The sequence below is a fragment of the Lutra lutra genome, chromosome 13 (assembly GCF_902655055.1).
Source record: "Lutra lutra chromosome 13, mLutLut1.2, whole genome shotgun sequence".
NCBI lineage: Eukaryota > Metazoa > Chordata > Mammalia > Carnivora > Mustelidae > Lutra > Lutra lutra.
Window position 1 is genome coordinate 41,951,943 of NC_062290.1, and position 27,501 is coordinate 41,979,443.

The following is a 27,501-nucleotide window of genomic DNA, read 5'->3' on the forward strand; positions in this document are numbered from 1 at the left end:
TTGAGCAATTTAAGTTCAAATTCATGAAGGGAACATTTGAATATTAATTTAAGGAAACACCCTCTGTTCACCCCCCCCCCCTACTGTCACACACAGCTTACAATAGTTCTCTGGAAAAAAAATGCAAGAACAGTATATTATTTTTAGTCCTTCCATGTAAGGAAGATAGAATACATCATTACCCAATGTGTCTCTAATGTTATTTTAGACCTTATTGAACTCTTCCAAATTTTCACTACTTTGAGAAAATCAGTACTTACATGTTGCAGTTTTTCTAATTTTATCTTTTCTGTTTCCTACACTGACAACACATTTCCATGCTATTTTAAGTTTCCAACTTAAAATACCTGTAATAATATACTCCTGAATTGCTTTCACTTGATCTTAGCCAAAAGGCCGAGAAGCGATTCTCCTGAATTGCTTTCAAATGTGTTATTTTATATATACATTTATGATCTCAACCTGATTTTTAATGTATCTACCTATTTGCTGAAAATTGGTTTATTCCTTTATTGAAAGGAACTGGCTCTCCCAGGTGGAAATCAGTAGACACTCTAATGAGTTCTTGATACTAGCCCCATTCCCATCTTCAGCAGATCTGAAAAATGCAGTACACCATGCCCATGAGCATGTCAACAAGCCATATGCTTATATGAAAGATGGAAAATGAAAGTCCTTCACAAAAGATGGAGTTACTGGAAAGGTACTTCCTTTTACCCTCCTTTTACATTTTTATTAGAAACTGGGTTAGAAGATATAAAACATGGTAACCAACTCTGCAAAAATAAAGCTGGAAAAGGTAGCAGGGAATGGACCACCATCTAAAAAAGTAATGCACTAAATGAAAGGGTTAAATTTAGTAAATTAAAGTTTAGTTTTCCCTCACAAACGTCTAGGAGCACCACACTGCAGGCACTATATCATGTGTCAGATACGTAAAGTCATACAGTTCATGATCTCCAAGATGATACTGGAGAATAAATTATAGATTTTAAATTACTTACAACTTTTTACCACCATGTTGCTAAGTCACATTTTTAAAAATATTTTATTTATTTGAGAGAAAGAAAGCATGATCTAGAGAGAGGGGCAGGGAAAGAGGGAGACACAGACTCCCCTCTGAGCAGGGAACCCAATGTGGAGCTCGATCCCAGGACCCTAGGATCATGACTGAGCCACAAGTCACATTTTTTTTAATCCTGCTTATATAAGTTCCTAACTTTGGATCAAAAGTCCATCTAGAAGGGGCGCCTAGTGTCTCAGTCAGTTAAACGTCTGCCTTCAGCTCAGGTCAAGATCCTAGGGTCCTAGGATCGAGTCCTGCACTGGGCTTCCCTGCTCAGCGAGGAAGCCTGTTTCTCCCTCTCCCTCTGCCTGCTGTTTTTCCTGCTTGTTCTCGCTATCCTTGTCAAATAAATAAACAAAAATCTTACAAAAAAAAAAAAAAAAAAGAAGAAGAAGAAGAAAAGTCCAGCTAGGGGCACATGTATGGCTCAGTTGGTTGAGCATCGAACTTCTGATTTTGGCTCGGGTCATCATCTCAGGTCCTGGGATCAAGGCTCTGTAGGGGCTCTGTGCTCAGCAGGGAATCCGCTTAAGGATTCTCTCTTCTTCTCCCTCTGCCCCTCCCCTGCTACCCAGTGTGCCTGTGTTTTCTCTCTCTCTCTCTCTCTCTCAAATAATTAATTAAAAAAAAAAAGTTAAACCAAAAGCTTGCATACATGTTAGCAAGCTGTCTGCCAACTGTCCCCAGGCAGACCTGCCATGCAAGTAGAGAGCCTGACTTCCTGAATAAACAGACACAGGAGCACATGGAAGTCAGCAGTACGCCCATCTGCTCCCAACAACACACCTGTCAACACACCTCCCAAGAACACACTGTTCCAAGAGCACCAACAACTGGAAATGCAACTAGGAGCCAAGAGCCAGGGACAGAAAGGCCTCAAAGCCAGTTCAATAGAAGGAAGAGTTCAAGAGAGTGGAGAACTTAACTCAGGAAAAAGGAGAGTTGGAAGAAAGCAGAGAAAAGGAAAGAACAAACATTCCCTCCCTTGCTCACTTGAGGAAGATCTCAATGCCCCCTCCCAGACTACTTTCTCTGGACTGGATCTTATTCCCAAATGACTCAGAAAGACATAAAATGATGTGCTTACAGAGAAAGAACAATAAAACAAATGTGGCAAAGTATTAAAAATGGACTAGGGAGGGGCACCTGGGTGGCTCAGTGGATTAAGCCTCTGCCTTTGGCTCAGGTCATGATCCCAGAGTCTTGGGATCAAGCCCCGCATTGGGCTCTCTGCTCCGCGGGGAGCCTGCCTCCACCTCTCTCTCTGCCTGTCTCTCTGCCTACTTGTGATCTCTGTCTGTCAAACAAATAAATAAAATCTAAAAAAAAAAAAAAAAAAAAGGACTAGGGATATACAAATACTCTTATTCTCATACTCTTGTGCTCAGATTGAAAGTATTGCAAAATAAGGTGTTTTTAAAAAGACAACTTGGATGACCCTGGAGCAAAGGGCAAATGAGAGTGGCCATGGACTTCAGGCCCCCATGGACCAGCCAAAGCCAGTGTGGAATGGCAAGTCCTTGGGGTCATGAGCATACCAATAGATCCAGCCATCACAGATGCTTTGGTGGCAGAGACAGTGACAACACAGGTTAATCAAAAACAAGTGGATGGGGCTGTCAATCTGAGAGCAATTCCCAGGGCAAGGCTCTATCTCCATGGAACTTCTTCCCACACCCAGGTACTTTTGGGAAAGAGGGCCAGGGGGAGCCTTTGAGAAAGAAGATGATAGGCCTGATACAGAGTTTAAATTTTTACCTGACTGGGCACTTACCTCTCCCATTCCCCCCAAGAAAATCTGAGTCACTCTAAAAGAGACTATTTGAAATGTGAACAGATGATGGGATCTTTTATTGACAACTTAATGTTTTCTTCTGCCTTCATGGGGGATGTGAGTTCCAGAGCAAAGTGAGAACAGTTGCAAAAGAACAGAAGTTCATTTTCATGTAAACTAGAAAGCATGTCTCAGACCCTCCTCACTAAGAAAATGGACCCCAGGACTTATTGTTTTTTTTCAGGAAAAAAAAAAAAGAAACTGCCCGAACAGATGCTGTTTCTCTTGCCGGCACACAGAGCAAATCAGACAGAGCTGGAAACTAAAACCAGAGACTGTATCTTTTCAATTCTTTCCTGAAGCAAAGCAAGCTGTACTCCTTCACAGTATTTCAAACAAACGACAGAATGTCAGATTGGCAAGAGATGCATAGGCAGCTCCTATTTCGTTTTGCTAGTTTTTTAATTAAAAAAAAAAATCCCTTCCCTATTGGAGGGTTTTCTTATTTCTAACAGAAAGCTGTTACCTAGTCTACCAATCACCCTTTCTCACCGTCCTACCTGCGGTGTGATGTTGCCGAAAACGTGCTGGGATGCAAGGCTGAGCCCGGATCCCTGTCCCGTGTGCCACTCACTTGCAAACGGCAACACACCAGACAGTTCGCCCATGGCTAGGGATCTCAGGGTCCTCGTGTGCAAAAACAGAGGAGGGTTACAAATCATAGAAAGCAGAGAGGTGGTGGCCAGGGGCTGGGGAAGAGCAGGCAGTGGGGAGTTCTTGTCTAATGAGTATAGAGTTCTGCTTTCCCCAATGAAAGAGTTCTGGAGACAGACGGCGGTGACGGTGGCACAACAGTGGGAATGTGCTGAATGCCACTGAACTGGACACTGAGAAGTGGTGAAGACGGAAGAGTTTATGTTAGGTGTATCTTACCACAATAAAAAGAAACTGGGAGGGAAAACAAGCAAAAAAACAAACAAAAAACCATACATGGAGACAAAGAGCCAGAGGAGGGTTAACAACACCTGCCCCGTGGACATTACACAGAAGTTATAAGGAGGAAACGCACTCCATTTTGTAAAATCACTTCTTAGGCTGAATACCACATAAATGCGGAGCTGATGTTGTTAGAAGAGTTAAGTGATTAGGGTAAGAACTTCCCATTAGCCAGACCACGGCATTTCTACGGGGCGTTCCTGCTATTGGGGAGCTGGGTGGCTGAGGCTCCTTGGGCAGCACTTGGCCAGTTTCAGTTTGTCCCTCAAAGGAGAAATGCAGGTATTTTCAAGATGCAGAGTAAACACGAGATTTCTGTGGGGGGCGGGATGGGGGGACGGGAGGGATGGGGGATATCATTTCTTCTCAAACGTTACAAACTACATATAACAAAGGGTAGCCAACAGAGAAATTTTTTAAAAGCAATGCTAGAAAAAACTTTTCCTTTCATTTGGCTTCCAGCCCATAAAGGAGAGAAAAAAAATAAAGGCTACCTGAAGTCATTGCTTTTTTCAGGCTAGGTAATGTGTTTCTCCTCTGGGTTCCTTGGTCAGAATTTAAAACTCATCATAGTATGATTATTGCTTTACTTTCAGCTGTGGGAGGTAGAGGATGAGTTTTCCAAGGACAGGAATTCTCTGTCTTAGCACAGTGATGCTCAATGAATTTTGGGGGGAACAAATGACATTTGTATTAATTCTATATTAGCGCCCTTGTGCCAAATACCTTCTCAATACCTTACATTTTATATCATGTATGTAGATGGGAAATACCCATGTATGTATTATCACGGGAGTCCTCCATTTACAAACAAGTAAATTTCAGTAAATATTAGGTAAGACAAAAACAAACCAGAAGGGGAAGCATATACATACTCACGTAATTAAAGTTTAATTTTCTCTAGCTCTTTAGTGTGTGGCTGTTTTCATAGTGTGTGGTGTATAGTCAGCCTGTGATATCAAGCAGGCACACAAAATGGTTTTTGTATAGAGGGATGCTACTGCTTAAAAAAGAAAAAAAGAAGAAGAAACACCTAAACTAATATTAAGGAGGGGTGATGCCACATAAATGCTATATATTAGGACTTGGTTTGCTGGATCACAGGAAGGCTCAAATTCTGCCCCACCCAGTGCCCAAGAAGATAATGACTATATAATCCCAAAGCACAAGAGAAATTTGAGTCTTTTTCCCATACTTCCCTGCTTTCTAAAACATGGTCCTCTATAAAGATTTGAAATAAGATATTCTATAACCCACTAATACAAAACAATCATGAAAGAAATCCGTTCATACTACTTGAATGGTCACTAAAGACTTTTCACACCTGTGGACTGATGAAATAGCAAAAGAAAAGTAAACCACGCATGAAATTCCTATCAAACCCATAATCACATAATCTGCCCATATATGCAGTCTGCCCTTTCTAAAATGAGCTGGGGGTGCCCTGGCTGGCTCAGTCAGTGGAGCGTGGGATTCTTGATCTCAGGGTTGTGAGTTCAAGCCCCACACTGAATGTAGAGATTAGTTTTAAAATGAGCCAAAGAAGTAAGTGTAAATGTGGTGTTAGAAGGTGGAAAGCATGGGGGCCAGGGTGGCTCAGCCGGCTGAGCATCGGACTCCTGATTTCAGCTCAGATCATGAAATCAAGCCCCGCAGGGGGGTTTTGTGCTCTCATGGAGTCTGCTTATCCCTCACCCTCTGCTTCCTCCCTTCCCTACTCTTGCTCCCTCGCTCTCTTTTTCTAGTAAATAAGTAATTTCTTTCTTTTTTTTTTTTTTAAAGTGGAAAGCAAGTGCAAAATGTTAGGAAGATCTCTGGGTATAAGGCACCAAAAAAAAAAAAAAATCATTTTTCATGACACATGTATCCAGGAGTACACTATGTCTTTAATAAATACATAAATAAATAAAATGAGGAGAAGGCTGTCTATACCCCAATCAATCTATGGCTAAGGGACACAATACAACAGCTTTTCAAGGGGCACCTCATCTTCCTCATCTATAAAATAGGAGGGAGCAGTCAGCATAGTTCGCATTGAAAATACAAAGACAGACTCACCATGGGTATTAGGACTGAAGCAGACATTTTAAAAAGATTCTAGTTCATTTCTTCCCCACTAAGATATGAAAATCTTAAGTGGATGACAGAGCAGAAAAACCAGGGAGCCTCAAAATCCCCTACTTCATGGCAGGCCTCAAGCTTTTTACTAATCAAATGAGAAGTCTGTCTCTGTGCTGGAAATCAAACATATTTTCTATACAAATAATGATTGATATTTATTTCTTTGTGTGTATCTACATATATACATACATAGGTACATATATACACACATATGTTAAATTCTCAGCCTATGCCATAAAGTCCATTAAGCCCTAAATCATCAATAACTTTTGGCAGAGTATTAGAACCAAAAGAAAGAATCATATAGGATTGAAGCACACTCTTTCCCACCCCTCAGGCCTGTCTCCACACTGTGTCCTGGTCATCCTGTCTAAACACAAGTCCATGCAATTCAGTGGTCTGTCACCGCCCTTGCCACAGCTCCTTGGCAAGACGCCCTTGGCATCTGTCTTCCTCTGACCAGCCTATCCTCACTAGAACAGCAGGACTCCCAAGCTTCTTGATAAATCCTGAAGAGAACATGGTGAAGGGGATCAGAGTATGTCACCCTGAAATGTGTCACTCTGACATAAAGACTGTTTTGAGCTGAAGCAATTAGCTCTCACCCTCCCCATCCTGGCCAAAAAGCAGGGCATAAATTTCCTTTTGTAAAGGTGTTTCCCTTTCCCGCACCAGAAAGAGAATTACCTCAGAGATAATAAATCTTACCACCTGAGAGGACTCTTATCTACACAACAAACCTAACTCAACAACCCTTACTTACCACACATTTCCTAGTCATCTTCCTACAATTTAATGCTCATCCAGAAACCTAAAATCCCGTCCTTGCGTAGCCTCTTCTCCACACTTCATTGAACCTCGTCAAGATAGTACATAAGAGGGGCGTTTGGGTGGCTCCGTCAGTTAAGCAGACAACTCTTAATTTTGGCTCAGGTCATGATCTCAGGATTATGAGATCGAGCCCTGCGTCGGGCTCTGTGTGGGGTGTGGAGCCTGATTAAGATTCTCCCTCTGCCTCTTTAAAAAAAAAAAAAAAAGTATATAAGCCCCAAATTCTAACCACCACCTTGAGGTACATTTTTTGGTGAACTCCCGTGTGTGTATGCAATTAAACTTTCTTTTTTTCCTTCTGCTCCTCTTTTGTCCATTTAATTTGCGGGGCCCAGGAAATACATTTAAGACAGTAGAGAAGAAAGTCTGGCCTCTCCTACAATGGTCTCTCCTATCTCAGGACTTTGTACTTAATAAACCCTCCTGCTATAAACTGATCAATCATGTCCGGTGTCTGCCTCAGTTCAGACATCGCCTCTTTCAGAAAGCCTTCTCAGGTCAGCCTCTGCCCAGATTCCTGCCCATCACCCCAGGTTGGGTTAGTCACCCTTCATCTTTGCTCCCACAGAGCCCTGACCTTCTCCACACCTCTGCATTTATCCCACTACATCCCAATGACAGTGTCCTTTTTTTTTTTTCTTAAACTAACTCAGAGTTTCTTCTCTGTATCCTCCAATAAATTCTAAGTGCCTGAATGGCTATTAATAACCCAAGATATTTTCTCCTGTTTAAAAAAAAGGGGGAGGGCCTGGGTGGCTCAGTAGTTAAGCATCTGCCTTCAGCTCAGGTCATGATCCCAGGGTTCTGGGATCGAGCCCTGAATCCGGCTCCCTGCTCAGCGGGAAGCTTGATTCTCCTCTCTCATTCCCCCTGCTTGTGTTCCCTCTCTCGCTCTCTGTCAAATAAATAAATAAAATCTTAAAAAAAAAAAAAAGTTAACTGTTCACTCCAAGCAACCAACAGGCAGCACAGGAAGACCTCTGAATCTGGGCTGTGAGGGAAGGCAGGTCAGGCTGCCAGGGACTCTTCCTCAAAATCAAGGCCAGACAAACACCTTTACAAGTTCAGGCTCTTTTTTGCTTTATTTTTGCTTTGTTTTGTTTTACTTGGATGGTTGGTTTTGGTCTGTTCTTTGCTTTTCATTCTGCTTTTGGTTTCTTAGTATCTTCTAACACACTCCAATGAAATAAACAGCGGCTGCTAGGAAATCTGGTTTACTGGCCCCATTTTAACTTGTGTGACCTCTGCCCTCACTCCCTACCTGTCTATAAACCGAGGGAGTAGTAGAAGAAGGGTTCTTAAACTTAGTTGCCCACAGTCACCAGGGAAGCCTATAATAAGTGCTGATCTCCCTCTAGAACTCAGGTCCTGGTGACCACCAGAAGGGGCAGAGACTGGAAATCAAGTCACACCAGGGATCAAGTTCTAATTCCTTCACTTACTTCCTATGTGACCCAGCAATTTCACCTCTCTGTACCTTGGGGTACCTGCTTGTTACAACAGAAATAGCTATGTCTTTTGTAGGGTTGAAGGGAAGTTAATGTGTGCAGAAACCAACTAGTGGCTGGCCCACTGCAGATGCTCAGTAAATGACAGGAAAGTCCTTGACCCCTCCTGTGTATTCTTTATGGCACCCTAGCATTTCTCCACTGTGGCCCTTAAGGAGTTTCCAGCCAGCAGGGTGTCTTTGCCATATTCTCCACCCCATCCCCAGTGCCCAGCATAGTTCCCACAACCATGCCCAACATCACAGCAGATACTCAATAAATACGTATGAGATGAATGAAACAGTAAGATACTAAAATATACTAACATAACCGATTTCCCTTCCCCTCCCACTGCACTTACCTGTAAGCTCCCCCAAAGCAGGGACCATTTCTTATTTAGTGATATGAAACCAGCACTTAATACAATGCTTATCATATACTTGTTGAACTAATCAAATTATTTTCATAATCTTTTTCCAGCTCAAGTATACCAAGGCTCTGTTGCTTCAAAAGATCTGGGACAGAAGGAGTTGCAAGGATCTGTATGCCCTGTATATATGTCTGGCCACAAACCATCTAGACTTCTACAGTTGAAAAATTACCACAGTTGTAATGAAATAATGGAATACTTTTTAAATGCTCCCCTCACCTGCTAAAAATATCTGCTCCATAAGGGCACATATAATATCTTGTTCCGTATCATAACCTCAGGGCCTGGCAAGACCTTTGCAACAAATATAAACGTCTATTTAATGAATGAATGAATAATACACCTATGTTCCTTATACGTCTAGGTAAGGCAGAATTTCCTATTTTTAGGAATCCTCCCTAATTAAATTCGAAGTTGCTACATTTAGGTCAAAGAAAATGTTTAAAAATAAAAACAGCATATGTTTGATCTCTGGGGGGGTAGTTTCTTTTTTAAAATCCTTGATTTCCTTCACACTGCAGGAAATCAACCAAAATACTGATACCCACAAAGCTCATATAGTATGCCCCCCTCAGTCAAATATATTCTATACCTAGGAAGGTGAGTGTTAGCAGTTGCCATTTAAAAGTATTTTGACTACTGATCTCTGAACAAATCAACTTTTAGGAACTGCTTTAGCTAATGTGATTTTTAAGATAAAGGAATGAGATCAGTAACCCAATCATATGAATCATTGAAATCATAAGACTTTTCATTTAACAAGGACAAATCAAGAACATACGGGGGTTTTGACGGGAACCAAAACTTAACCTCTACCTTCACAAAATGTTCAAAATTGATTCCATAATATTTCAGCAAGGATACAGTTCCAGCCTCCAGTGAATTCCAAAGGGGTAAAGTAGGACACAGTGACTAAGGACAGATGTTAAGGCTAAAGAATCTACGTCATCAGAAAAAAATGGCACCAATTCAAATGCACAATTAGAAGACGGGTGGTCATGCAAAGGTCACTTTTTAGTAATTCCCACCCCCTGTCACCTGCTAGAGAGACACCGAGAGAAGCCAACGCAGGGGTTCACAGTGAGAGGTAAAGTCTAGGTCTATCAACCCCCGCTATTCTGAGAGCATGCCAAGTGTACTTAATCTTTCCTTAAGGTTTTAATCACCCTAACAAAACAACACCCTATAATGAAGCCAGCAAAGGCCATAAGATGCACACAGTGAATCCACAATGAGCCATCATCAGCCTTCCATTGTTCTGCTGTCCCATGCACACCTTGCAGCAGCTCTAAGCCAGCCATGGCATCCGGAGAAGACCACGTCCTCTGCAGCAGCAAGACGCACTGTTTTCTCCGGTCTCAGCACTCACCCTCAGGAAGCCCAAAAGGGGGGGGGGCGGAGGTGGGGGAGGATTGGGGGAGAGCCCTGACCAGCTTGACAATGTCAATTAACAAAAACTGCAGGTCTCCAGTGAGATTTAACTCCTATTTTTAAAATTTTCACGGCCATCCTTAAATTAAATCCTCACAGATAGAAACAGAACGCTGTAATCAGACCCCCAGGAACAGCTTTAAAAATGCCACATACTTACAGATTTAGAGCAGCTGTAACTTTGAGGAATGAGTCTAGCCTCACTGTGGAGATGCCTTTCCCTCTCTTCTACCAGATTTTTTAAGGCAAACAAAAAGAAGAAGACAGTCCTCAGTTTAAAGGCCAACAAAAATCCTCAGTTTCTGTTCTATGTCTTGGTCTCCAGTGAGACTCAATTAAGGGGCATAAGGAGAGAAGTTGCCGAGGCTGCAGACAGCATCCCAGAGCTTCCCAGAGCAGAATTTAAGACATGTCAGTTAAAGTGGCAGCTACACTCACTGCCGTGGCTTACGCTTCTGCGGGAAGGGATGCCGGGAGATTTTTTTCCCCCAGTCTCTGCTGCAGCCTAATTCCGATCCATCACCATTTAATTATCCTAGGGAAACAGGCAAGACAAACACAAATGGCCTGGATTAATCAATTCTTCAGGGTCTCTTAGTGATTTTTCACCTAATCCAAGGTTTCATCTCCATCTAAAGAGCGCCAATTGAGGAATAAAAGGACTCCTTTTTCATTTTAAGAAAAACATAAGAGCAGGCAAATATTTCCAGGTAAGAGTTAACTTCTATATCCCAGGACTTCTTTAAAACACTAAAATATGGGAAAATAAAGTTCTCTGAGGTTTTTAATCTAACAGGTTAAATGCACAAAATTTAAATTTAAATTAGCAAAGTGAAATATACAAATGACATGTCAGACCCATATAGCTCTAAATGGCACTTTAAAATTAACATTAGATAAACAACATTTGAGCTGGTTTTGATGAAACTTAAAAAAAAAAAAAAGTATGCCTAGAGATGGTCAGTGACTTTGCAGCTTTCTTGTCTTCCCCAAAGTGCTCTTCCTCATACTAGAATGGAACCATTTTTACAGTGGGGCTCACTGTTGTATCTGATTATAAAAGTACCAGGTAATGTAGTCTAACATTTCCTGATTAGAAAATAATAAACTCCTTGAAGGGAAATGGAAAACAAAGAAGAAAAAATCCCAGCCATAATCTTATAACCCAGAGATAATGTGTTAATATTTTACAATATTTATCTCTAGTCTTGTTCCTCCATACATATAGACAGAAAACTGTTTTCTTTACTACTATTGTTTTACATGTTGTGTACTACCTTTTTCACACGGCTTTATGTTATGATTATTTACCCACACATGTGACCCATGTCTAAAAGTGCTCTAAAGAGTTAGCATATGTAATGACAGTCATATACTTGTGCGCCTACTGTGTGCTGGGCACAGGGGACATAGCAGTGAGCAGAACACACATGGTCCCTGCTTCTTGGAGCTCTCAGTTTAGACGGAAAGCCAGATATTCAGCAAATGATAATATATATGATAGGTACTATAGGTCAAAGGAGAACTACAAGACACTTTAGATATATCAAAGAGACCAGGTCTTACGAAGGTCAAGGTTTCTTAAGGAATGGCAAGCCCAACTACAAAATTATTAGTACAGTGTATTTCACACCTACACTTTCCTATCAACATGAATATCTTCTTATCTTTTTTTAAAAAAATTGAGAGAGAGAGAGAGAGCTTGCATGTGAGTAGGAAAGAGAATCTTCAGGCTCTGTGCTGAGCGGGGAGCCAGATATAGGGCTCGATCCCACGACCATTGAGATCATGACCTGAGTTGAAACCAAAAGTTGGACATTTAACCACCTAAGTCACATAGGTACCCCCATGAATATCTTTTTAATTAATATTCTTTTTTCCTACATCAAAAAAAACTTTAAGTCCAGCTATATTTTTGTGAATAATGTGCAATATCTAAGAAAATAATTGATCTAACTTGTATTTTGAACACAATCTTTGAGATACTAGAACAGGTAACCCACCCAGGTAATTTCAGACATCCCTAAAATTGTGAGTTACATGTTTCTAAGAAATCTTCAATGTAAAATTAACTTAGCCATGCTCAGAATCTCATAAAGGCTAACAGAATCCTTTGAGAATATTGGAAGAGTTATGACAATTGGACATGAATCTGACAGAATCATAACGATGCATTCTAAGGACTCAAACAAAACACCACACATCCAAATAAGTTATGTAGTTGTTCCAGGTGAGCAAGGTCAACATCAATAGTGATAAATCATGTTGAGAGCAGGCACTCTTGAAATGATATGATAATAATGGTACTTTATCCCTGTGTTCTTTCTCTCCCCAAAACCCCTACCCCAGTCTCACCGTGAGAAAAGCACCAGACAAATTCCAATGTGGAGCATCCTATGAAGTGTCTGACGAGCACTTCTCAAAATTATCAAGATCTTTTCTTTCATAAAGAAAGAAAAGCCTGAGAATCATCACAACCAATTAGGGAGAAACTCAGTAAATCTGAATAAAGTATGCACTTTAGTTAGTGATAACATAATAACATTGGTTCATTCGTTATAATACATTATGCTACTAATGTTAGATATTAATAATGAGGGAAACTCTTGACCTTTCTGCAAATCTGAAACTGTTCAAAAAATAAAGTCTGTCTTTTAAAAACATTCTCTTTCCCAAATTGATAATAATTTTTTTTTGATCATTAGTAAAACATATCCCATAAAAATTTAGACAAGCAAAAAGGCAAAAGGGGCCTTTCTGAAACTATAAATACCCTATAATTCTACCATGTTCAGATAACCAATCCCAAACTAAACAATCGTGTGTATGTGTGTATCATTAGACCATACATGGTATTTTTAGCTGTGTTAAACTCAGTAACGGTTCCCAAAGATATCCAAGTCCTAATCCCTAAAACTTATGAATGTTACCTTATGTGAGAAAAAAGATTTTTGCAGGTGTAATAAAATTAAGGATCTTGAGACAGGGAGATTATCCTGGATTATCTGAGTGTGCTCTAAATGCAATCACAAGTATCCTTATAAGAGGAAGGCAGAGACAGATCTGACACGGAAGCTAGAAGATGTTGTGACCGGGCCACCTGGGTGGCTGTCAGTTAAGCGTCCAACTCTTGGTTTCAGCTCAAGTCATGACTTCTCGGTGGTGAGATCGAGCCCCACATCGGGCTTCACTTTGAGCATGGAGTATGTTTGGGATTTTCTTTCCTTTCCCCGTGCCCTCCCCCCATTACCTCCTGCCGCTTATGCTCTCTCTCTCTAAAAAAATTTAAAAATAAAAATAAAAGCTGTTTAAAAAAAAAAAAAGATGATGATGATGTTGTGATGGTGAAAGCAGAGAAATCTGAAAATACCATGCTGCTGGCTTTGAAGTTGGAGGAAAGGACCATGAGCCAACCAAGAAATACAAGAAATACAGCCACAGGCAATAAAATGAATTCTCCCCTAGAGTCTCTCAAGGGAGTATAGTCATGGCAACACCTTGGTTTTGATTCAGTGAAAAGCATTTCAGGGGATACCTGGGTGGCTCAATCAGTTAAGCAACTGCCTTCAGCTGAGGTCATGATTCCAGGGTCTTCAGATCGAGTCCCATATCAGGCTCCTTGCTCAGTGGGGGGGCTGCTTCTCCTCCTGCCTGCTGCTCCCCCTGCTTGTGCTTGCACGCGTGCTCTCTCTCTCTCTCTCTCTGACAAATAAATAAATAAAATCTTTTTTTTTTTTTTTAAAGGCATTTCAGACTGGCAACCTCTAGAACTCTGAGAAAATAAATTTGCATTGTTCAAACCATAAGTTTGTGGTAATTTGTTACAACAATTATAGGAAATGAATATAGTACCCTTAAAGACCTTTATTTCTTCTTTTTCAGTTACCTGCATATATCCCTTGGACAATTATTTCCATCAGTGCTCTCTTTCTTGATTTGTTTTTTGGGATTAACCCTCTTCATATATGCTCAAAATATTTTCCCAGTTAATTCTCTATTAACTTGTTTTATTGGTCAAAACTATCACTCTTTTTTCCTGTTGGTGTCATGCTTAAAATATAATTTTCAACCCAAAGAATACAGAATTCCTTATCTTCATTTGCTTTTAATATTTAAAAAAACAAAATCTCCAATTTCTTTTCTTCATTACTAAGAATCATGTAAGGTTATACATCGCCATACCCATGTCCCTCCACACTTCAGTCCCTGGACTAGCATCAACACCAAAACTTGGACAGAGAATAAATATCAAGGAGGGAGACGGGAAAATTCCTGGAGACCCCCACCTATACTCATACCCCCTATATCAAGTCTGTCCCTTCAAGCTAAATGAGTTACCTCACGTAAAGAAAAGAGTTTGGCAAACATTTGTAAAACTACACAAAACAGGCAAGCTCACTTTATCCCTGGTAAGGTGATGATGAGGTAGATCTCAGAAATGGGAAAATGGGAAAACAGTCAAAGGTAACAGTTACTCTTATTTCTCAGATATTTGTAAGATTTAACTAAAGATCTTCTTTTATTTTTACTTTTTTAAAAAGTGTTTTTGTATCTTGAGGTAGCCATTTTGAGGCAGCATGAGAATAGTTATACCAAAATTTCTCATAATTGGGAGGAACAGTAGTTTTATAAAAACAGCAGTACTCCCAATATGACATTATACATTAATTAATTGATATGTATATTCTATCTGCTTTATACTTTTCAATTTTTTAAAATGCAAATAAATTGTTTCATAACTTAAAGACATATATTACAAAATAATTTTTTTACTTACATTGAGTTGTCTGAAAAGGTATCCTTGTACTATTTTAGTGACTAAGTTCTACTGAAAATATAGGATCCACCTATGAATCTAAACAATAAAATTGTACTGAGATGTTGAGAATGTTCTTTCAAAATATATATGCTTTGAACAGTTGATCATGGAATTAATTTCCTTATAGTAAGTACACAGAACTATTTTAATCAGAGTAAAAAATTTATTATTGGTATAATTTCTTTCAGATTGAGGGTGAACTTTTTAAATGGTAAAGAATCACTTAAATCAATGGGGACCTGACACACAGAACTTTACACACACACACACACACACACACACACACACACAGAGTTTTTTTTTTAACTGCATAAAAAGTAAAGTCAGGCTACCCCTGCAGAAAACTTTCTTACTGCCAAAAATAGAAACCCAAAGCTCCTAATTATATTGCCTCTAGGGGAGATTAAAACTATGCCTATACTTCTAAAAATGTTAATTCATCAGAGTTACATGGAGCTTTAACACATTTGGACATCTAGTTATAACATTCTGCTTATAGGTAATAAAAAATTCCCCTTGCCAGCCTGAAACTTTCACTGTGGACAATAAAAATAAATAACACAGAAATTACTTTACACAATAATGAAAGTCATACACAAATCCCCAAATACCTCTTCAGGTTTTAGGTTTGTTTATTTATTTATTTATTTATTTATTTGAGAGAGAGCATGCAAGAATGCACAAGTGGGAGGGACAGAGGGAGAGGGAGAGAATCTCAAGGCAACTCGAGCTGAGTGAGGGGCTGGATGTGGGTCTCAATCTCATGACCCTGAGGTCATGACCCAGAGATCACAACCTGAGCTGAAATCAAGAATCTGAGGCTTAACCAACTGGGCCAACCAGTGCCCCAAATACCTTTTCAGTTTTAAGCAATATCAGAGTCCTTTAGATTAGACTAAGTCTTCAGACTATTTATTAAATGTGTATGACACATGATACTGAACTACACAATATACACAAATGTAGATTTTACTCCCCCTTTGAGGGGTTCTCCCCATGGTGTTCTATAAACACAATGACACAAAAGAGGGACAGTGGGAAGAAGGGGAGAAAGGGAGAACCTGAGAGAGTGATTAATTTTCCAAACATAAGCAGTGAAGATGTATGACACATTTCAAAAGGCAAAGTTCTCGAGTATCTGCTTTTGGGGGTTTATTAGTCATTTTAGGTTGCTATTTGATGAAGGTATCAAAACAAGGCAGATAAAGATGGTAGAAAGTTAACAGAAGGTGGTCTAGCTCACTATCTCCCTCAGGATTTTGACAGCTCATTTACATTCCCTCCAATGGAAAGAGTGTCAGCCCTGAGTTGAGAAATGGCAAAGGAGACACCAACAATCCTGGATAGTATCTACTATGCCCAAACAATTGGACATGACCTAATTATGCCTATACTTAGGTTGAGTAACCAACCAGCTGCAACTCAATCTTCATTAAAAAAATATAAAATAAAATAACACAACCCAAAAGCTCTTTTAACTCACTCTCCCTCTGAACAGTCATAGCCATTACCACTGTGCCCTGTACTTAGAAAGTTCTCAATAAATGATGCCTGGATTGTTTTTAATGCACTGGAAATCCTTGCAGTCCACTCTGAGGGCTCGTCTACATTTTCTGACTAGTACATTAATTCAATGAATCCATTAATTCGACACACACAAATTGAGCATTTACTACATGCCAAGCATGGTGTGTGGGTGCAGAGCACACCATGACAAATAGAACAGACCAGTCCCACCCTCCTGAAACTTAGAGAACAAAGGAACAGATGGTCAAAAGCAAGCAACAATTAACTACAAAATGACAAATGAAATGAGAAACACAAACAGGATGACAAGATAGGGAAGCGGGGGAAGGAGTAACTCATTGCGGTAGAGTCATCAAGAAAGGTAGGAAGACATTCAAGCTGACAGGTGAGGCTGCTCAGGTAGAAGACCTGGGAGGAGTGGGAGGAAGTCACTCTAGTCTGAGACACCGGCTCAAATCTAGGGCAGCAAAGATCTTGTTCAGTCAAAACCCTGAAGGAGGGTTGTGGCTAGAGAGCAGTGAATGAGAGTGGGGGGTGCCCTGGACTAGGTTTCCACCTGGATGTGGGGGCCTGAGCGCCTCAAGCTTTGTGGACCCGGTAGATTGGGGGTTTCATCCTCAGGGACATGTAAACTCATGGACAGGGGCTAAGTAGGGGAGTGTCATCATACAACTTCGTTTCTTTTTGGGTTTTTTTTTAAGATTTTATTTATTTATTTATTTGACAGACAGAGATCACAAGTAGGCAGAGAGGCAGGCAGAGAGAGAGGGGAAGGGGAGCAGGCTCCCCGCCAAGCAGGGAGCCCGATGCAGGGCTCAATCCCAGGACGACGGGATCATGACCTAAGCTGAAGGCAGAGGCTTTAACCCACTGAACCACCCAGGTGCCCCACAACTTCATTTCTAAAAGGATCACTCTGCCCTAATTCAAAAAACATGCTGTTAAACAATTAATTATGAGACAACTGGGAAAATGTGAACACTGATAGTATATTTGATAACTACTGTTAATTTTGTTAGGTGTGATAACAGTCTCACGATGCTTTTAAAAAGAGATCTAGCATTTATATTTGTGTGCTAAATGATACCATATAAGACATATAGATTAGATAATAGTTCTGTATCAATGTTAATTGCCTGACTTAATCTCTTAAAAAGGTAATTCTGTAAGAGAACATCTTCATTTTTAGGAAGTATATATTGAGATATTTAAAGGTAGAAATAAATTATGTCTAGAATACAATTCCAAATAACTAAGGGGTGGGTTATAGATGAAATAAAATTGGCCTTAGGTTCACAATTGTTGAAGGTGAGTGACGAGCACAGGCGAGTTCAGTTTCCTATCCTCTCTGCTTTCTATACATGTTTGAAATTTTTTATATTCAATTCTTTAAAAATAAGATAGCTTTGGCTGCTGATTGGAGACTGAGTGGGGTGCCATTGGGAAGGGGAGAAGTGGGTACCTTTGGGAAGGTGGGAGGACAGAGAACAAAGGAAGCAAGAAAACATGTTAGGCTGCTCTTAAAGTAATTTGGGCAAACCTGAGACTGCCTTGAGCTAATTAAACAGAAAGGAGAGAGTGAAAAGTGAAGAGATGGGAAATAAATTCTGGAGGTAGACATCATCAGGCTTGGTATCATGGAAGTTAGGGAAAAGAGAAGGAATCAAAGAGGTCTCCTGAGTATCTGGCTTGAGCAAGTGAGTGGAGATGGGGAAACCCAGGAGAGGACAAGGTTTCAGATGAAGAAGGCAGGTGAGTATCACGAGTTCAGTCTGTAACACGTGCATTAAGGTGTCTGTGAAACATCCACGTGAGTGATCACATAAGCAATGACTGGACCAATTTCCCATTACAACTATTGAAACAGCCCCAGACAGAGCAGCAAGAGCAGTTGCCATGCGCAAAAGAGCACTGACGGAGGAGGTGAGGAACTCAGCACAGGGAGCAGGGTCCCTCTGGCTTTCAGACACAACCCAGGCATTGCTAGCTGGAGCTGAGTGACAGAGAGGCTCCTGAGTCCACAGAAAGGGCAACCACAGTGGCAAAGGCCCTGTTCACAGGGGTTCACCAGCCATTCATTTTGCTACCAATAGCACCAAGTCTTCTTCCTCCACTGGGCTTCTCAGGAATATGAGGTAACTAGATCAAAGGGACACTAAGAAGCTTTCCTTCAAGCTACAAAATCCTGTCAGTCCTCCTCCATGGGTGAAAGAGAGCATTTATGGAATATTTGTACCCTAACTCAAAATGTACATATACACTCTGTCCCCCAATAACCTTACCTAAAAAACTTCTCATTTTGGAAGTTCCCAATATAGTCACAGACCATTAAAGGACACCTAAAAGTACAAAAGAAAATGCAAAGAAGAGCAATTCAAGTAGTGACAATACAGGTGAAAGACACTAGGGATACTGCTCAGTCTTGGCTTTTTTAGAGAACTTGATTTCCGTTGACTAACTCCATTAACTCTAACACACGCGTTTTCATCATGTAATATCTCTGAAACCAGGATGCTTCTTAAAACTGGCAGCAACTTTGGCCTAGATCAAAGTTCTTAAGGAGAGGATCTACATTTGCTTCTGCCAATTACCTGAGGGCACCACCAACCTGATCCACTTAACATTAAATGACCTGCTTGAAGTTGTTTGGGCCACACTGATAACTAAAATTCAGACTACAAACCAGCTTGTTATTCAAACTCTTAAGAGTGTTAAAAATGCAAACATAGGACCCATTGATTCCATTCCTAGGTATGTATGCCAGAGAAGTGCAAACACATGTCCACAAAAGACTTGTACACAGTTATTCCCAGCAGCATTATTTACAGTAGCCAAAAACCGGAGTCTGTCAACTTGTGAATGGATAAACAAAATGTGGTGTATCCATACATTTGAATATTATTCAGCCATAAAAAAGAATGAAGTACTGATACACGGTACAACATGAATGAATTTCAGAAGCCAAATACAAAAGGACACATATTGTATGATTCTACTTATATGAAACGTCTACAGAGACAAATCTAGAGACAGAAATTAGATTAGTGATTGCCTAGGGGGTGGGGAAAAGAATGGGGAATGACAGTAAAGGGGCACAAAGTGTCTATTATCTCAGGTTATATAAAGTGCTTTGGAAATAGATTATAGTGATGGCTATATAACTGTAAATATGCTACATTTAATTGAATTGTACACTTAAAATGGGCATTTTATGGGACATAAGTTAGCACTGCAAGACGGCTGTCTAAAAAGAAATTTTCAGGGCAGAGAATTTCATGAGAGGTTTTTCTTTTCCCTCCCTACTTAGTACTAGGATTGAAATACACAAGTTCTGCTACCATGTCCTCCTGCATGACAGTTTTCTTTTTCTTTCCTTTATGCAAGGTCTCCTATCAAATTCTTCTGTTTTTTTTTTTTTCCTCAGTGGCATATGACATAATGACAGAAATGCCGATGTAGGGGTGCCTGGGTGGCACGTCGGTTAAGCATCCAACTCTTGATTTCAGTTCAGGTGCTGATCTCAGGGCCCTGAGATGGAGCCCTGAGGGGGACTCCACACTGAGCATGGGGCCTACTTAAGAGTCTCTCTCTCCCTCACCCTCCACTCCTTCCCCTCTGCTCACATGCTCTCTCAAAAAAAAAAAAAAAAAATTAAATTTAAATTCCATCTTCAAACAAATAAAGTAATTGTCAACCTGGTTGCAAAAAGACAGGTAGGCTGGGGGGAGCAGTTCCTCTCCAAATTTGTATTGCCTCTCCAATAATTGTATTGCCTAAGAGGGGAGAGTTGGGCCAAACAAAATCAGAGAAAAATGAAAATAAATCCAAATCTGCCTGGAGTTACTATTTATAATTTCACCACTATGAAGAAAAACATTAACTAGATGTTTTCCAACTAGCATTCACTGTCTTTCACCTTAAATAACCTTAAACAGTGCAAACTAGTTGATCACAATTAGTTGATATAACCTAATAAGAAAAAACAAAATGATCTTAAAAACTTTATCCAGTTGTAATCTATAATTTACAGTTCAAAAGAGAAAGTGTAAAGAAGGAAAAAGGAAAAAGTCCCTAAGAAATGCTGTGCTACGGGGCCCCTGGGTAGCTTAGTGGGTTAAAGCCTCTGCCTTCAGCTCAGGTCATGATTCCAGGGTCCTGGGATCCAGCCCCGTGTCAGGCTCTCTGCTCAGTGGGGAGTCTGCTTCCCCCTTCTCTCTGTCTCTGCCTAATGCTCTGCCTACTTGTGTTCTGTCTGTCAAATAAATAAATAAGATCTTTTAAAAAAGGAAAAAAAAAGAAATGCTGTGCTACAAAATATTTTTATTTCCATCGTAAGCTTCTTATCCCTCGGTTAAAAATGTCTATTTCAATTTCTAGAGGTAAGGATAAATTCACAGTAGTTCTTGCACATGAACACATTCATCCCCACTGCATTCACATTGCCTCAGGACTCGATTCAACACATCCACATTCCTAGGTAAGGATAAATTCAAAAACTTAATAAGATACTATGGAATATAAGAGATCACTGCTGCGAACACATTACACCTGTGTCTAACAGTCTTCGAGTAAAAAAGAAAATCTTTATTCACTAGTACCCCCACCAGGGCCCTCTAGTTAATTAGATTTTTGTTCCGTGGCCCCCTATGGTTTTTATGAAAAAGAGATTAATCAAAAACACTACTAGTCATGGGGGCACGTAGGTGGCTCAGTGGGTTGAGCATCCAGCTCTTGGTTTCCGCTCAGGTCATGAACTCAGGGATCCTGGGATCAAGCCCCATGTTGGGTTCCACACTCAGTGGGGAGTCTCAGTGAAGATTCTGTCCTTCAGCCCCTCTCGTGCTCTCTCTCTCAAATAAATAAATAAAATCTTTAAAAAAAAAAAAAAAAAAACAACCACTACCAAGTCACAAAGATTCCAAGTGGTTAATCTACGCTCTCTGTGCGACAGAGGCCAAGACTCCTCGGTGACCCATCTTCACTTGGTCCACAGGTGTGTCGGGTAATTCTGGTATCCCTCAAAACCCAGAGCCAGTGCCAGGCTCCTATCCCCATCTCTCTTTTGGAACCCCTGAAACATTTTATTTATTCTTTGTGTGTCATATCACAGTCAATTTATAAACAGACTCCTTTATACCCACCACTCTACTGTCAGAGATGGTGGTTGTGCCAAGAACCAAGAAGAACACGCCAGCAGGGAATTGTTAAATCAGGAAGCAAGACCACTAATCCCTCTGGCAAATTTCTATAGATCATAACATGGGTCTAATTTACAGTCCCTCCCCAAGAGGTCATTTCCTTATGCCAAACAAGTCAGAAAGATCCCAAACAATTTTAATTTTTAAAAAGGACCCATTCAATGTGCCACTAATCGTTAAAGAAAAAGTCTCTTCTTTCCCCTTCGGTTCTAAATGGTGGAGATGTTTGTATGATCTAGCAGTTTGCAAACCTAGCAACTTCCCAAAATAGTCAGTTAAAATAACACAGTGGTTACCACAAAAATTCAGAAGTAGAAAAATCTATGCCTGCAGTGGTAAATCCATTAAGCAGAAAAAGAGAATAGGAAATAGTTTTCTTTTGTGGCAACAACTTAAGGCCTCCCTCATCTGTTAGTTTGCATCTCTTCATTAGAAATTCAGGCAAAAATATTCATAGGAATAAATTAATCATCAGGTTGGCATGGGGACCGTATCTTGCTATAGAGAAGTTGAAGGCTCACTACTGGCACTAGACACATGAAACCAAAATGTGCGGCTCAATCAGCATGAGGAAAAAGCTCTACTGAGTTTAGCAGCTAATGGGTCATGAAAGGAATGTCATGGCATCACAAATTTAAGAGGAAACAAGAGAAAAATATTGACAAACTGAAATAAGGACAAACTAAAAGTTCACACACATCAAAAAATAACTGAAGAATTGTTGACAATTAACATGTATTTATAATCACAGGAAAAACAATTTGTTAAGGGAAAAAAGACTGAATAATGGATTACTTCTGCAATATTTTTAATTTCACAAAGGGTCAGTAACACAGGAGACTTAAGTACAGAAACACCACATTCTGTGTTGAGGAAATAAAAGGAACCATCCAAGTGAGGTTTCCCCATGAATGAAGTATAGCCTATTAACTTTCAAAATGTCATTTTAAAACATTTCTGATGATTCTAAAATTCCCTTAATATATGTGACACAAGTCTCTACCTTCTTAAACAGAATATATTTGATATGATTTAACCATTTTTCAACATCTTAGAGACAGAATTATGAACATGATCTTCTCATTGGAGACTGAACATCAATCAGGATTGGGGGGCGAGGGAAATAGGAAGGTACCAATATTTACTGAGCACCTACTATGTGCTTTACTCCCATTATCACATTTAAATCAAATTTCATTTTATTTTCCCATAAATCTATGGAAGGATGAAGAAACTGAGACTCAGAGAAATTAATTCCATGCCTCCCAGCCAATAAAGGGACATTGGGACTGAAGTGCAAGTTAGCCTGTCAAATTCGAGGGCTGGTCTCTCCAGAAAGATACATGTAGTTGTGTATGCCTAAGCAAGGTAAAACCCTGAGGTTGTGCTTTGGAGTGCCATGACTGTATGACACATTTTCTTTCTTCTTTCACTGTCATTTCTTGTCACAATCAACAAGCTGACCTCTAAAGCTACCTCCTCACCATACTTTCCGGAACTCCAGCAAAATTATACCAAAAAGCAAAGTTTAATAGAACCAGGTTAAAATTAATTGTAATCAGACTTTGAATGGAGGCCATTACTACAGGTAAAGGGCAAGATTTTTAGAGCATGAACTCTAATATCTACTTTGGCCACCCATTCTGGCTTTGGACTCTATTTCAAAAAGAGGTTCTCTCTTAGGGGATGTATTACCATAATGTATCTGGCGATATGTTACTATAAGGTGTTGCTACATACCAGAACATGTACCAAGAACATTTTGGAAACATTAAAAAGGAAACACAAAACTGTTTAAGAGACTGTCTTAAGGGATGCAAGAAATAACATACACCAGAAATCTAATTTTTTTTTTTAAGATTTTATTCATTTCATTTGACAGACAGAGATCACAAGTAGGCAGAGAGGCAGGCAGAGAGAGAGAGGAGGAAGCAGGCTCCCTGCCAAGCAGAGAGCCCGATGCGGGGCTCGATCCCAGGACCCTGGGATCATGACCTGAGCCGAAAGCAGAGGCTTTAACCCACTGAGCCACCCAGGCGCCCCCATACACCAGAAATCTAAAAGAACAAGATAAATTCCAGAATGGGTAAACCTTTGGGTTTGCTAACCTATGCAGGACAGGGAAGTAAAAATTAAAAGAAGAAAGAAAATGCTTGTGGATATATATAGCCAAAGAGAGGCTGGAAGATGCAATGAATGAAAAATAAAATGCTAGATACTTCAGAAGTTGACGTGGTGTTCAAAAGCATCACCATTACAGAGGTCATTGTTGGGACACTGTTCTTTTAAAAACAAGTCATAGTAACATTGAAACACCTAAAACAGTTGAACAAAGAGTAATTTTTACGCAAACACAGACACACAGATGAAAGGAACACAACAGAAAGCTTAGAAACAGAGCACCATTATTTTAATGAATTTATCATTTGATAAAAGAAGCATCATACATAAATTTTCTTTCTTTCCCAAACAGCTAATGGTGTTGGAATAGTAGGCTAACAATTTTAGGGTTGGCATGAGATAGGGATCTAAATTAAATCCAGCTGCATTAAGTGCAAGGGTTTTTGTTTGGTTAGTTTTCGTTTGTAGTTCAACTATCCCTTTACTGATTTTCTGCCAACTGGATCTGTCCATTTCTGAGAAGGGCTTTGAAGGCATCAAGTATGATAACAGAGTCATCTATTGGTTTTTGCCTCATATACTCTGATGCTCTGTTGTAAGACACATACACACCAAGAACTGTCACGTCTTTCTGGAGAGTTGATCATTCTACCATTACGTAATGTCCTTCTTAATCTCTGATAACTTTCCTTACTTTGAAGTCTGTTCTGTCTGAAATTAATTTGGCCACTCCTGCTTTCTTTTCATTAGAGTGAGCATGGTATATTTTTCTCCATCCATTTACTTTTAATCTATATGTGTCTTTATATTTACGGTGAGTTTCTTACAGACAACATGTAGTTGGATCACGTTTTTTGACCCATGCTGATAATCTCTGTCTTTTAATTGGCCCATACAGACCACTGATACTCAAAGTGATTATTAATATGGTTGGATTAGTCTCTACCATATTTAATACTATTTTCTATTTTTTGCCCTTCTTTGTTCCTATTTTGGTCTTCTACTCTTTTTCTGCTTTCTGTGATTTTAATTGAGTATTTTATATGATCTTATTTTCTCTCCTTTCTTACATATCAGTTATATATCTTCCCTTCTCTTGGTGGTTGCCCTAGAATTTGTAATACCCATTTATGACTAATTCAAGTCCGTTTCCAAATACTCTCTGTACTACCTTCACAATAATATTATAAATCTAAAACTATTCCAAAATAAAGAGCTTATTTTTTTAATCCTAATCACAATTAACTTTTTCTTTTTAAATCACATAAACAAACTTTTATTCAACATTATAAACATTAAAACTTTTGGACAACATAAGTGTGTAACTAACATAAAGAAAAATAGCAATTAGGGAAAATATTTAAAGCAATATAACAAAAGATTGGGGTGCCTGGGTGGCTCAGTCGGTTAAGCAGCTGCCTTTGGCTCAGGTCATGATCCCAGGTTCCTGGAATCGAGCCCCACATCAGGCTCCCTGCTCTGCCTGCTCCTCCTCTCCTTCTGCCTGCTGCTCTGCCTACTTGTACTCTCTATCTCTGTGTCAAATAAATTTTAAAAACCTTTAAATAAATATATAATATATATATTAAACAAAAGATTAAACTGTATATCTGTTTTAAAGTTCATAAGTATGTAAGATGGAGAAAAAGTTAAACATGTAAAAGAAGACTAGAACATATAAAAGGAACTACAATGTGGTAAACCATGGTAATAAAGAAAAATTTTAAAAACGTAAGCATTTAGTTATTATTTGAGTAGCAAAACCATTTCAAATAGCACCCAGTGGTGATGTTACTTTTTTTTTTAAGATTTGTTCATTTATTTGAGAGAGAAAGCAAAGGTGAGCAGGGGGAGGGGCAGAGGGTGAGGGAGAGAGAGAGAATCTCAAGCAGGCTCCTTGCTGAGCATGGAGCCCAATGCAGCGCTCAATCTTGCGACCCTGAGATCACGACCTGAGCCAAAACTGAGTCAGACGTTCAATCACTGAGCCACTCACGCACCCTGTGATGCTACATTTTAAACCACTTCACTTAGACAGTATTGGTAACCACATAAATTGATAATAAAACTCTTTTGAAAGTAATAAACTGTGTCCCCCAAATTCTCGTGCTGAAGCCCTAACCTCCACTGTAATGGTGCTTGGAGATGAAACCTTTGGAAGATAATTAGGTTTAGATCAGGTCCTGAGAGTGGGACTCTCATCATGGGATTAGTGCCTTTGTAGGAAGAGGACTCTGCCTGTCTGTCTGTCATGTAAAGACCCAAGAGAAGGCAGCCATCTGCAAGCCAGGAAGAGTGTCTCACCAGAACCTAACCATACTGGCACCCTGATCTCGGACTTCTAGACTCTGGGTCTATGAGAAAGTAAATTTCTATTATTTAAGCTACCTAGTCTATGGTACTTTGTTACAATGGCCCAAGCTGACTCATTTGGAAAGGCAATTTGAAATATATTGGGGGCACCTGGATGGCACAGTTGGTTAAGCCACTGACATGGTTTCACTGACATGATCTCAGGGTCCTAGAATTGAGTCCCCCTATCGGGCTCTGTAGGCTCTGTACTTAGCGTGGGGTCTGCTTTGGGTTCTCTCTCCTTCTGCCCCTCCCGCTCATGCTATCTCTCTCCAAAATAAATAAATAAAATTTTTAAACATATTGCATATAATAATAGAGCAATAAAAATCTCCACCCTTTATAATCCAGTAATCCTACATCTGTGAAGTTAATCTTTGGAGATAATTAAAAAACACGACAAAGCTATATACATGAAAATACTCATTACTTAGTTTTAAGTTTTTAAAATGGTTAACAACCTAAATGTCTAGCAAAGGAGAAATGGCTAATTGTGGTGTTCCACTTGATCTAATAGGATATCATATAAAATCAGTACAAAAATGACGCAGACTTACAGGAAATGCTCGTAATAAAATTGCATGCACACCAAAGGAAATCCTCAATATGAGGTCACACATGTAAAAATATGTGAACAAGATGTCATAGGGTTGGGTAAAAACAAATAAAGTTAAATTTGTTGGAAAACATTTCTTCTTTTGTTTTAGTCGAATTAAGGGTACAAGAAATAATACTCAAAAATAGATTTGCTAGTAACTCTAGATAGATTGTTTCTTAAGCATTATCACATCATAATTTTTGAATTACAGAGAAGTAATCTCTTTCTGGGAGTAGTCACAACTCTCAAAAAATAATAAAGAAATATTTACACATTTTACATAAAAGGACCATCAATTTTTCTTTACTATATATTTTTATCATGTTACTACTCACATAGAGATGGTTTCCATTGCATCTTCAAAGATGTCCTAGAGGGGAACAAAAATATAGTGAGTTTCTCAGGAATTAAGAACTCCAAATATAGAGAAAATGAGTATGTACAGAACTGCAGGGGTGAGGGTTCGGGGACAGTGTGGGTGGGATGCAGTAAATTCACTCAACTTTCACTAATGGCCTGTCTTCCTAAGAAATTGAGCAAATGAATTTTAGTGAGGTTTAATTTTTTTTTTTTTTAATAATTAAGACTGAGAAAACTAGCAATCACACTGGGCTTCTTTGAAGAATGTGATTTCTTTAATGGAATTATTTTTCACTCCTCAATTTCATTCAACCAGATACAGAATAAAACAACACCTGGATTCTCTGGCTCCATGGCCAAGTTAGCATCCTCTGGGCCTTCATTTCACAT

At 39.5% G+C, this 27,501-nt stretch overlaps 1 protein-coding gene across 1 annotated transcript in view; it reads right to left on the reverse strand.

Moving 5' to 3' along the window:
- The window catches only part of TTC39B (tetratricopeptide repeat domain 39B), a 127,710-nt gene that overhangs the window by 62,147 nt on the left and 38,062 nt on the right, over positions 1-27,501 (reverse strand). The window contains exon 2 of the mRNA XM_047699404.1: positions 27,087-27,121. Coding sequence (XP_047555360.1) covers positions 27,087-27,121 — 35 coding nt within the window. The remainder of the gene's footprint in view (positions 1-27,086; positions 27,122-27,501) is intronic.